Source organism: Nestor notabilis, unplaced genomic scaffold, assembly GCF_000696875.1.
Source record: "Nestor notabilis isolate BGI_N333 unplaced genomic scaffold, ASM69687v1 scaffold18020, whole genome shotgun sequence".
NCBI lineage: Eukaryota > Metazoa > Chordata > Aves > Psittaciformes > Psittacidae > Nestor > Nestor notabilis.
The window spans coordinates 73,755-85,186 of NW_009910853.1; the positions used below are offsets into that span (position 1 = coordinate 73,755).

At 48.6% G+C, this 11,432-nt stretch overlaps 1 protein-coding gene across 1 annotated transcript in view; it reads left to right on the forward strand.

Moving 5' to 3' along the window:
• The window catches only part of IGDCC4 (immunoglobulin superfamily, DCC subclass, member 4), a gene marked incomplete at its 5' end in the record, with an annotated part of 53,980 nt that extends 43,901 nt beyond the window's left edge, over positions 1-10,079 (forward strand). The window contains 4 exons of the mRNA XM_010011955.1: positions 409-514; positions 1,023-1,257; positions 7,815-7,979; positions 9,552-10,079. Coding sequence (XP_010010257.1) covers positions 409-514; positions 1,023-1,257; positions 7,815-7,979; positions 9,552-10,079 — 1,034 coding nt within the window. The remainder of the gene's footprint in view (positions 1-408; positions 515-1,022; positions 1,258-7,814; positions 7,980-9,551) is intronic.
• Between the last annotated feature and the right edge of the window lie 1,353 nt (positions 10,080-11,432).

Consider the following 11,432-nt stretch of genomic DNA (forward strand, 5'->3'; position numbering starts at 1 on the left):
GTGAGTTGTGCTGCTGAACACCACGGTTTGTCAGCAGTGGCATTTCTGTCTGCTGAGCTGATGTTACTGCTCAGGATGTGAGATACGACCACGCGCAAGGCCAGTGCAGAGGATCACGGCAGTGTCCTCAGATGTGCAGCTCCAGAACCCATCCCAGCTCCTGTGCAAGGGCTCATGTAACCTGCATCTTGCTGCCTTTCTGTTAGGCTGTGTTGTATGAAATTAGTGAATGTGCAGAGGTGTCAATTTGCTTGAAGATGCTCTAAATTGTCACTGTCAAGTAATCTTCTTCCTTTATGTGGCATCACATCATGGTTTTAGTGAAGCTGGTGCTTCTCTGAACGTAAAGCACTTTGTACCTTCTTCCTGCTAGCAGCTGAAATGATGTTTCTGTCCTTCCTCTACTAGATATTCTGGATATCCATTCTGTCACAGGAATCATTGTGGGAGTCTGCTTGGGGCTGCTCTGCATCCTCTTCTGCATGTGTGCCAGCTTCCGCAACAGCAAACAGAGGTAGGTGCCACCTCACCTTTGCAGGAGATGAAGAAGGCTGATCTGGAAGAACACAAAGTACAACATGGGCTCCTTCCCTGTGCTCAGCTGGGCTGTTTGGGATGCGGTGTCTGACATGGGTTAATAGATTGAGTGCTGGGAGTGCAGCTGGCTAAGGAACATATTCAGTATAGTCTTTTCACTGATTGATTTTCTCAGTAGTTTCTCTTTAATTTGCATTGTTACACTCACAGGGTTGAGTTTGTTTGGGGGGTTTTTGAGAGAAAGGAAAAAAAAGGGAAAACCCACCTCTTTGCTGGATTGCCTGTGTCTGTTACTGTGGGCAGTATTTTGCTTCTGAGACTGGACAGCTCTAAGGATGTTTGAAAAGGGTTTCTTAACTTCCAGTTGGGAAAATGATGACAGACTTCCCAGTGACTGACAGGCTGGTTTAAGGAGGTTTGGGCTCTTTGGGACAGAGGAAGGCGAGGCTCATGTGAGATGTCAGCTCTTGCTTGTTTTCCCTCAGGGAGGCCTTGCCAGGCCTGGATTCCCAGGCAGCTGGCAACCACACTTACTACCACCGGAGCAGGCAAGGGGTGGCAGCTCCCAGTGCCACCTTGGACTCGCATGAGCTGGAGTCCCTCATGTCCCCACTCCCAGAGGATGCACCCGTGGCCCTGGGGGACATCACAGAACTGACAGAAGTGCACAGCCTCATCCACACGAGCCTCCCTGAGGACATTGTCCATGGGAAGAGGAAGGTAAGGACACGTGTGTGTGCTGACTGGGCTCCCACCCTAGGCAGGACCCTTTGGCATGTCGCTGCTGGGAAGCCAGGGTCTGATTCTGCCCCGGCTCTGCAGAGTGCTGGTGGTCCTGGCTGCAGGCTGGTGCTGGGCAGCCAGGCATTTCCCTCTCTGTAAAACTAGCTCCTCCTTGGCTGTCAGATCTGAGTTGGGGATCCCAGTGCCATCTCCCATTCCTTGTCATCTCCTGGGAGACTGACCCCTCATTCCCAGAGAAGCAGCTACCAAGCTCACTGCTGCAGAAAGCTGCCCTCTTCCTGTGTGATGTCTGCAGTAGATGCTCTGCCTTCCAGGATGCTCTTTCAATTAGAGTAAAAGGAGCTTTGTCCGTAAATAGCATATTTACTGGAACAGCCTTGAAGATATGCAGGAGATGAAACTGTTTTATTTGTGAACCTTACTTTTTGAAGCAGTCTTTTCCTGCCCTGCGTGGTTTGCCTGACATTGCGTTGTCTTTCATTCCTGCCTGCCCATTTCCCCTCTCAAGCTTGCCTGAAACATTTCATTCCATTAGGGAACCTTTAATTGGCCTAATTTAGTTAATCTGTTTATGTCTCTCTTCGTAGCCCAGGGAGAGCATGTAAAGTAATTAGGAGGTTCAGTAAAACAACTGCATTGTGAGCACATGGGATTTCATGGTTGCTTCAATGATGCGCTTGTGTGTCTCTGGGGGGAAGGTGAGTTCATGATACCTGGCTAAGGCAAGAGCCAGCCTGGCTGCTGGTGGTGGTGCAGGGATGGTCTTTCGGAAACACAACATCATCTGCTGGCTTTAGCAGTCCTGTGAGCTGAAGCCACACTCTTGGCCACCCCCAAGTGCTGCAGCAGATCAGTGCTCAGCTGAAGGGGAGGCACTCTGCAGCCAAACTGCATCCATGGAGTTCACTGGAATGAAGCTGGCTGGCTGGACCCAAGCCGAAGAGTGTGAGGAATTTCCTACAGCTCTTGCTGTTAAATAAGGACCAAATGTTTTCAGGGATGGTGACTTACCCTGAGAACAGGTCAGGGTGGGGGGAAGTTCCCTCCCTTGGGAGGCCTTTCTGGGGGCAGCACACCCAGATCTCTTTTCCAGAGCAGCAATCCCGTCTGCCAAGGTTTACACCAAGGTTTTCATGCGTGTGGAGCAGGGGCTGGAGAGGGCAGTGACATGGTCTGGCCACTCAGGGCTTAGCCCGAGAGCTTGGGGACCCCAGCGTCTGTCACAGAGGCAGCCAGTGTCCAGCAGTGTCCAGTTCCGAGATCAGACCTTTGGGGAGAGGGACAAAAGAGTCCCTGCCCCCAAAATTAGATGGGGAAAGGCCATTGAGAGTTAAATCCTCTGAGGATTTAAATCCTCTGCTTTTGCCAGCAGAATAAGGAGCTTGTTTTTTTGATGGATGTGGATAGGGAAGCAAGGATCACTGAGGAGCAGCCACCCAGAGAGCAGCGCTGTCACCCGTGCTGACCGGTGAGGATGACCTCGCAGGTGAGGAAGAGCTCGAGTGGCCGGGAGCAACAGGCTGTTGTTCTGGGAGCGGGCACTGGAGGGAGATGTGCTCCCGTGCGGGCGGCCCCGCTCCCTCCACTGCCCAGTTCTGCTGGAAGTGCCACCGGAGCCAGCCCTGAGCACCGCTGCAGCTCTCGTGAGCGTAGCCAGACCGGTGCTCACATGCCCGTTCCTCACAGCAGATATAAATCAGGCAGGAGCAGTTGTGAGTGTGGGAATGAGAAATGTCTCAGGGATCCCTTTTATTTAACACTGTATCATGTCACCACAGAGCTCAGGCTGTTGGCTGGGACAGACTCTTGGTCGGATGCTGCTGCTGCACAGGTTTGTGTAGATGTGATGCCAAGGAACTGGCGGCTCCAGGCCTGAGTGACCTCCAGTTGCCTGCTTGACTCTCCATCCTCAAGTTACACTCCTGAAACTTGGTTTGTGTTGGTTGGGTGTCACTTGCCATTAGCAGTGACACCGATAGCTGCTCCTGTGCTTGTTGGGTTGATACTTAACATCGCATGGATTATTCTTACTGGTTTTATTTCTGTGGCAGCCCCGTGTTCCGGTGGAGACCGAGGCTGTGTTAGGAGATGTACAAACCCAAAGAAGGGACTGTTCCTGTGCCATGAGCGGTCAGAAGTGAGTGAATGTCACGTTGCAGGTGTAGGGGCTGGAGAACAGTGAGACCAAGAGCAGAAAGTCTTTAACAACAGTGAGATTTGAACTGACTCCTGCAAAGCCTCACAGACAAGGGTTTTGGGAAGTCCCCTTGGTTGTTTTCAAGTCAAGATCCCCAGTTCCCTCACAGGGCTGCGAGTCCTCTATCTTATAGATAATACTGGGGGTGCAGGATGGTGCAAGGGGAAGGTGGGATGGTCTTCGGGCTGCTGGACAGCCCACCAGAGCCACCCTGCCCCTGCTTGCAGGACAGCAAGGCGCTACTGCAGCCAGGCTGTGGGCACAGAGCCCCTCAGGATGGCTGAGCGGGAGCATGCTCGGCCATTTAATAGTCCCTTTTCCTTCCTTTCTGTGTGCTTCCCAGTGGTCACACACAAGGATTTGTAAATACACTGACAAGTGATTTCCCTCTCTGACTCTTTGCCTTTCAAGTGACCCCCAGACCGATGCCCCCTGTACCAGCGTTATAAATGACACCATAATGCACAGGCTGTGGGGCTGCAGCTCTGTTCCCCCTGACAGATGGGCTGAGGATGATAGAATGGCTGTGCTCCAGACAGCCCTGTCACTGCTGCTTTTGGGCCAAGCAATTTAGGGGGTGGGGGAGAATGTTAAAAAGCATCTGCTTTCCATGGAAGACTTCAGCTTTTCATTGAATGAAGCCAAACCCAAGTGTTTTGGCTTGGAGATATTTGCTGTTGTGCTTCTTGCGAGCTGGAACCTTCCTTGCTTGCTGCCCTGCTCCTTCCCTGGGGGACTCCCCCATGAAGCATCCCCGTGACTCGGAGAGCAAAAGCTGTAACACATCAGGGAACTTGGATCTACCCGGGTTGTTTGTCATTTTCGTGTTGAAGTTTTTCTGTATGGAAAACAAACCCTGATGCTTTCTGCCGTTCAGCAATAAATCCTCTCTCTCTGCTATGACAGCAAAAGCTGGGCACATCTGAAATGTCCCCAGCCTTGTTTTGCACAGGGTTTCAAGCTTGTTTAAATAATCCTTGTAAATCAGGGAAGGTTTCAAGATCAGCATTTCCTACATGTTCATTCTCAACTCATATATTTGCTTTAAATCATTACTGGTCACTGGAAAGGTAACGTTATTGAGTCACAGTTTTACCAGTCCGAGTTACTATAAAAAGGCTAAAATGAAAAGGCTTGTTTGCTTTGGTAAGGATTTAGCTGTAATGGAAACACCTTCTATTGGAAGATGTTTTTATTAGTTTTCATTCTTGGGTTTGCAATGAACTGACAAAGCCATTTTTCCATCTTGAAATCAGAATTAGACTGACACTCGTTGCCTTTGTTATTCTATTGTAAAGTCCAAGAGAACTTTTCCTTCCTTCAGCCATTCACTAGCCCCCCTCGAGAAGGAATAAATAGTATTATTTGTTACACCAAAGGCTACTGCTCAAAAAGCAGAGAAGCTTTTGGGCTCACAAGACCTTGTGCAGGTCTGCGATGAAAACAGACCTAGAGTTAATTGCTGCTGCCCAACCTTAGAGACTGAGCCCCAAGAGGGATTTTTTTCCCCCCCTCTCACACACAACGTGCTTGAACAACATGTGGGATCCAGGCCATGTTGTGTGGCTGATGGTTTTTTTCTGTTTGTTGAAAGTTGCAAACTGGTACAAAACAAGTTTGTTCTTCGTTGCAGCCAATTTCAGCCGGAGCTGAACAGGCTGTTCCCAGAGTCATCAAAACCTATGTAAACATGGCAGATTGACATTTCCGCTAACAGATGGTCCATGGGGGATTGCAGTAGAGCTGCCTGTTTCTTTCCACGTTTTTTGGTATTCACAAGATGCCTGCAAGAAGGTTTTCGAGTTTGCTCTCTGTATGTGTGTGTGCGTGCATATGATGCTCAGCTCTTTCTGATGGCAAATATGCATGTAAGCATCTATAATAGGACACACATTTGTGTGCATGTGTGCATATTTGTGTAGGTTCAACGCTGAAACTTCCAGGCAGTATTTGCTCAGTAACGTATGTTCCTTGGAAAAGGCACAGAAGCCATCAGTCGGTGATGGAGCTGCAGAAAGCCTCTCAGATGGCAGCAGAGGCAAATTGAACATGTTCTTTGAGCACTTGCATGTAGTGATATTCCTTGTAGTGAGCTGTGTGTGACTGCTTGGTTGATTTCTTGCTATTAAAGTGTAGTTTAATGATTGTCCACTTAGAAAAGCAGCGATTAGGGAATGCTCTTGGCTCAGAATATATTGTTGAGGATTGCGGAGAGAGGAATGGCAAAGACACTGCCTCCAGCATCCACTTTGAATTAGCTAATGTGTGATATCCACAGTGCTTTGGACATCACTGTTCTGCAGGGTGCAGTCATTAAGGTTTGATCCTGAAGCAGCAGCAAAGCTCCTATGACTTGGGGTTGGTGCTGGGATGTGATGCTGCTTTGCCTCCCACAAGGTGTTGAGCCCCTTTGGTGCTTGAGTCAGGGTGGACAGAGTGCTCAGGCACCCATCCGTGAGCCCTTTAATGCGCCTTCTGCCAGCACCAGCAGCACGAGGTAGCATTTGCTTCTTGCTAAATAGCTGACTTAGGAATGCCTGGCTCTCACACAACATCTGCTCATGTATTTCTACCTAATTTCCAGCCAGATGGACCGAGGCACAAGGAGGTCAAATGACTCACCCAAGGTCAGGCTGATGTCAGAAATCTCCTTGCCATCTCAGCTGGACTTGTGCTACGTTGGCTGTTGGTGGAATAGATCTGGACTAAGTAGCAGCCACATATGCAGAGCAGAAACCGGAGTTTCTCCTGCCTGACAGTGAGCAATAGGTGGTCAGTGGGTTGAATAGATGTGCAGTGGATCTTCACCCTGCACAGCCATCGTGCTGTGTTCTGTCTGCAGGTGCACACTCACAGTTGTGTCAGGATTTTCTCTTCACTTCAGCCTTGCATCAGCCTCTCACTTCTATCCAGGCAACATGTAACATCTGTGCAATGAGCCTAGAGATAACTGGTCCTTAAATCTGAGTGTGCGTGTGTGTGTGTGTGTGAGTCAATAGCAAGGCTGAGCTCAGGTATCTGCAGGACAGCCCAATAAAATCAAAACCTGGAAAGAAAATGCTTTTCTGCCTGTGAACTAATAGTCTGAGCTGTTAAATAACTTCAGCTCTTAAAGGCCCACATTTCCCATACACAGAGGTGTGCATTCAACAGTTTATTGCAAGGGGAAGCTGAGAGAACCCAGAACAAATTGCGTTCAGCCCATATAATTTAATTAGATCTACAAACAAGGTAACACTGGTTGCCCAGGGGATTTAAAGCTGAGCTAAGAATTGCTTGGTGGTCTGCTGCAAAAAAAGAATAATTAAATAATTAAATAAAATAAGGCCCCAATGTTGTGCCTCTGTGTTGGTGGGGAATGGCAGAGTGTTTACCCAAGCCTGGGCTTAAAGCAGGAAATGTGCCTGCTCTGCAGAGCACGCAGTTCAGCATTGTCTTCAGCTCTTACCGAGCACACGTGCCAGTGCACACAGGTGAGGGTCCCTCTCCATGCTCCAGAGCATCACTGGTGCTGAAGCAAATACTGGAATCAGTCAGCTCCAGATTTCCACTGTCCCTGTTCCTCTCCAGCTCTGTGGTATTTTTCAGTAGGTTCATTCTGCTTAGGGTAGTTCACAGCTTTGCAGGGATTTGATTTCGTTGGAGAAGAAAAGGCTTCAGGGAGACCTTATAACACTTTTACAGTACCTAAAGGGGCCAACAAGAAATCTGGAGAGGGACATTTACTAAGGCCTGTAGGGACAGGACAAGGGGAATGGCTTTAACCTGCCAGAGGGGAGACTGAGATGAGCTCTTAGGCAGAAGCTCTTCCCTGTGAGGGTGCTGAGGCGCTGGCACAGGGTGCCCAGAGAAGCTGTGGCTGCCCCATCCCTGGCAGTGTTCAAGGCCAGGTTGGACACAGGGGCTTGGAGCAACCTGCTCTAGTGGAAGGTGTCCCTGCCCGTGGCAAGGGATGGGACTGGATGATCTTAAGGTCCCTTCCAGCACAAACCAGTCTGTGGTTCTTTGATATAACTGTTGGCCTCAAAATTTGAGAACTGGGGGAAGCCCTGTATGTGACCAGTTGTGAACCATCTGGCAACTTCTATCCACTTGCTCTGTATCAGACCATGAAACAGAGTCTGTTCTAGTGGAGCGACCGTGTGAGTCTATCGCGGTGAGCATTTTTATTTTGATGCCATCAGAAGTGTTCTCAGCTTTTAACGTGTGTTTTACCACCATGGTATTTTCCCAACTTGCACTCCCCTTTTCAAGCTGCTGCTTATTTGAAGTTTACAAGGATCAGGATCCATATCTGTGATAACTGAATCTTTTCTCCTCCCACTTTTCTCTGCAGACTTCATGGAATAAATCAGGCAACCAGCCCTGGACCAACAGCATAGCCAGGTATGGGGACACGATCACCAAAGAGCCGCTCTCTGCTGTGAACGGGTCACTGAAGCTCCCCTCCAGTGCTGGACAGAAGCTTTTGCTACAAGCTCTGGTTTATGATGCTGTGATGGTGGGTGTCTTATTGACTTGTCTATTCTGATGGGGTTTTTCCATTTGTGTTCCCAATCTCCCTTTCTCCTTTTTCAGCACAGGAGAAGATGTTTTCTTCTCTAAGCCAGCTTTAGTTGGCTGATCATGGGCTTCTCCTGGCTGTAGGAGTGTACGCCAGTGAGACTAATGGAATCTGAGTAAAAGCCATTTGTTTTATCCAAGCATCATACAAAGCCTCAGCTCTCCCCTGATCTTCTGTCTTGACTCCAGCCAGCCCCTGAGGGCTTGTGCTGTGAGCTTGTTCTTCTGGTGGTGGTCAAGTGGGGTCAGACAGCTCGGGTGCCAGCAGGGCTGTGGCAGTCGCGGTTCCTGAGGTCCCGGGGCCGGGCTCCAGCTTTGAGGCTTTGTTGGGGCCGTGCATCAGGCAGCCCGTGGAGTGAGTGAGGAGCTGCAGTGCACAGCACAGTCATTAAGATCTACAGTGTGCTCGCCTGAAGGAGGGGTGGCAGAGTGTAAGAGGAGTCAAAGATCAAGGGTTGATTTAAACTCCTTCTCCTTCTTCTACTTCACTTGTCTTCTTTAGGTGGGTGCATAGATTGGGAGGAAATCCTCTTTCTGATATTGCTTCATTGGAATAAATACACACTCTCATGTTGGGGAGAGTTTGTACAAGTATCATGGCACGGAGCTGACACTGCTCAGATTGACTCTGGACCAGAAGATTTCTTTGGTTATTGTTTTACAGCCCTTCACCCCAAGCAAATACTTCTAAGTGACCTGCCTGTGTTTCCTTCCTAGATAGTAGTGTGAGAATCAATTACACACAGGATGTAATTAGCATTGTGGATAGAGTTAAGTCAGTGTTTTACAACCCAATTACAGGGCACCGTTTACAGCACAGTTTACCCATCAGAGTTTGTCAACAAAAGGAGAAAAGCGTTAAAATATGTAAATGATGCACAAAGTTGGCTTCAACAGAAAGCGCAGCTCACACGTGGGACATCACTTCCTGACTTTGAATTGTCTCCTTGCCGCTGAATCCCACTCAGCCCAGGATGTGGGCTCTTTGTGAGCTTCCGAAATCATGTGTCTCTTAAACAGGGATTTTGTGTTATGTAGCCAAAATTAAAGCAGGGAAGTGAAGGGAGTCCTGGTGTCTTGTTGTTGGTCTGTGTCGTGAGCTGTCTCAGAAGCCAGTTTCCTAGTGCTGTCCAGTCACCCTCTGGAAATCTGGCCCTTAATATGGAAACAGACTGGAGAGTTTTGAGAACTGTGGTCTTTGACAGAGGCTTGGAGGGATGGTGGCTTCAGCCTGCCAGGAAATGTGGGCAAATCACTCCCTTGGGACTTGCTTCCCCAAATATAGAATAGGAATAATGATCCTGAGGCGATTTGAGGTGCTCCTTAAGACTTCAGCTCTGAGAAACATATCAAGATAATGCTTAAAAGAGGCATGTGTACATCCCATTGCACTCTGTGGGATTAAAAGGGAATACATTTCAGTGCTTGGTTGGGTCACAGCCTCAATTACCTGAATTTCATTTACTTTACCTTCCTTTTATTTACTTATTTATTCCCCGTTTGATAACAGAATGAAGCAAAGAAAAGCCACCCTCCAGCCAACCTCCACCAAGTGGAAGCAGAGGTCATTGTCCATTCTGATTTTTCCGCCTCTGACAGAGACTACAACTCCCAGCTGCACACCCTGGAGAGTGAAGAGGCAGAAACCGAGGACCAAGAGCCTGAAGAGCTCCCCTCTGGAGAGGTGGCTCTTCCCAGCTCTCCCGGCACCCAGCAGGACACCAGGCAAGTGGTGGTGGACTGCGCGGGCAGTTCAGAGGTCCAGGCCGAGGACGAGCAGTTATGTACCGACAGAAAGACTGACAAAACAGGGGCTGTTTGCATTGGGCTCACCAATGGCTTCCACAGGCATGGAGAAAGTCTGGATTCGGTAGAGAGTGGAGATTCTGACTCTGTCCAGGAAGGTGAGGGGGATGTGCAGCCGGTCAAGTGCCAGTCGATCTCCACAGGCCTGGAGGAGGCCCCCCTCTGTAGTAACTCTGGTTTAACCAGTTCATCCTCAGCATCTGAGAACATGGCGTGTGTCCACAACCATTAAAGAATGAACTAATCTGATTTTGATCATGGGAGAGCTGGAAGCACTAGGAAGGGGCTGTCCCTGGGAGGTGCTGCATGCGCTCGACTCACTGAGCCCAGCAGGAGCTAAGGTGGCACAGCCTCTCACCAGGACGGGATTCGGACCTGTCAGCTGTACATATCACCTTCAAGAAATCAGTAGGTAGGTTAGTAAGGGCCCATCTTCTTCCCGCTGTAGCTGATGAGTAACTTGGTGTTGGTGGGAGCAGGATTGAGCCATCTGCCAAAGTCTGACATGAAACCACGACTAGAACAGAGCCTTCTGTGTTAGACTGGGGCTGTCACTTCGCTGCAGTCCTCGAGGCGACTGGCACGACGTCTTTTCCTGCTGGGAAGAGGCAGGGTACACCGAGAGATTCCTCTCAACTGTCTCTTCACCAGGCCTTGGCACTACCTACTGCCTCACAGCTTTGGGATGGATCTTGTCAGAGGAGTCCCACGAGGGGGTGGAAGCCAACGGAAACAAACTCAGTGAGCTGTAACCACCAGCCTGTTCTGCCCTCCCGTGGTTAAAAGGATTATAAGGCTCTCTTTGTGCGCTACCGCAGGAACTCTTACTTGCAGGCTGATGTAGTGGCCTTTTATTACACACTCTACGAGTGCCTCTAACAACTTGTACTATATAGAACCTTCTTCAGTGTCTGGGTCATTTCACCAACCTGGACTTTGTTTTATGTAGGTTCTTGTACCTAATATTTTAGGTACACGTCTGTCCTTTCAATGTACAACATGTATTTTTATTTCCTTGGAACATCTTTATATTATTTAATTTTATAAAGTGGAATAGTGTGTGGTATAGAGTAGCATTTTTACTACTTCTCTCTTTCTTTATTTTTTCCTCCCTAACAACACAACTACCTCATGTCTGTTGGAGAAAAAGCAGTAGATCTACTCTTTTGTTATGGTCCATTATAGGTTTTAACTTATTCTTGTACTGCCTTTTTTCTAAAGAACATGTTTGCACTGGTTGTTGACTCATTTTTAATGCTTAGTGCTGCAGGTCTGATGTCTCTCTTGCTTTGTTTCTAAGTATTGCTATAGGACATCTTCCCTACAGCTGGAGAGTTGGGTTGTGTTTCTCCATAGGACTGTGTTTTGCAGGAGCTGGCCAAAGGACACTGCTTCAGCTGGCAGGATGTTGATCCATCTTTCATTAACAAACTTGTACTAGTGAAGAGAAAAACAAGAACCAACCATTGCAAAAACAACTTGTGACTTTGTGGAAAAAAGAACCAGCAGTTGGGAAAGTAACTTGTGACCTTGGGGACATCTGTTTCTTGGGGATTTTTGTGCCCAGGAGGAGACATCTCAGATG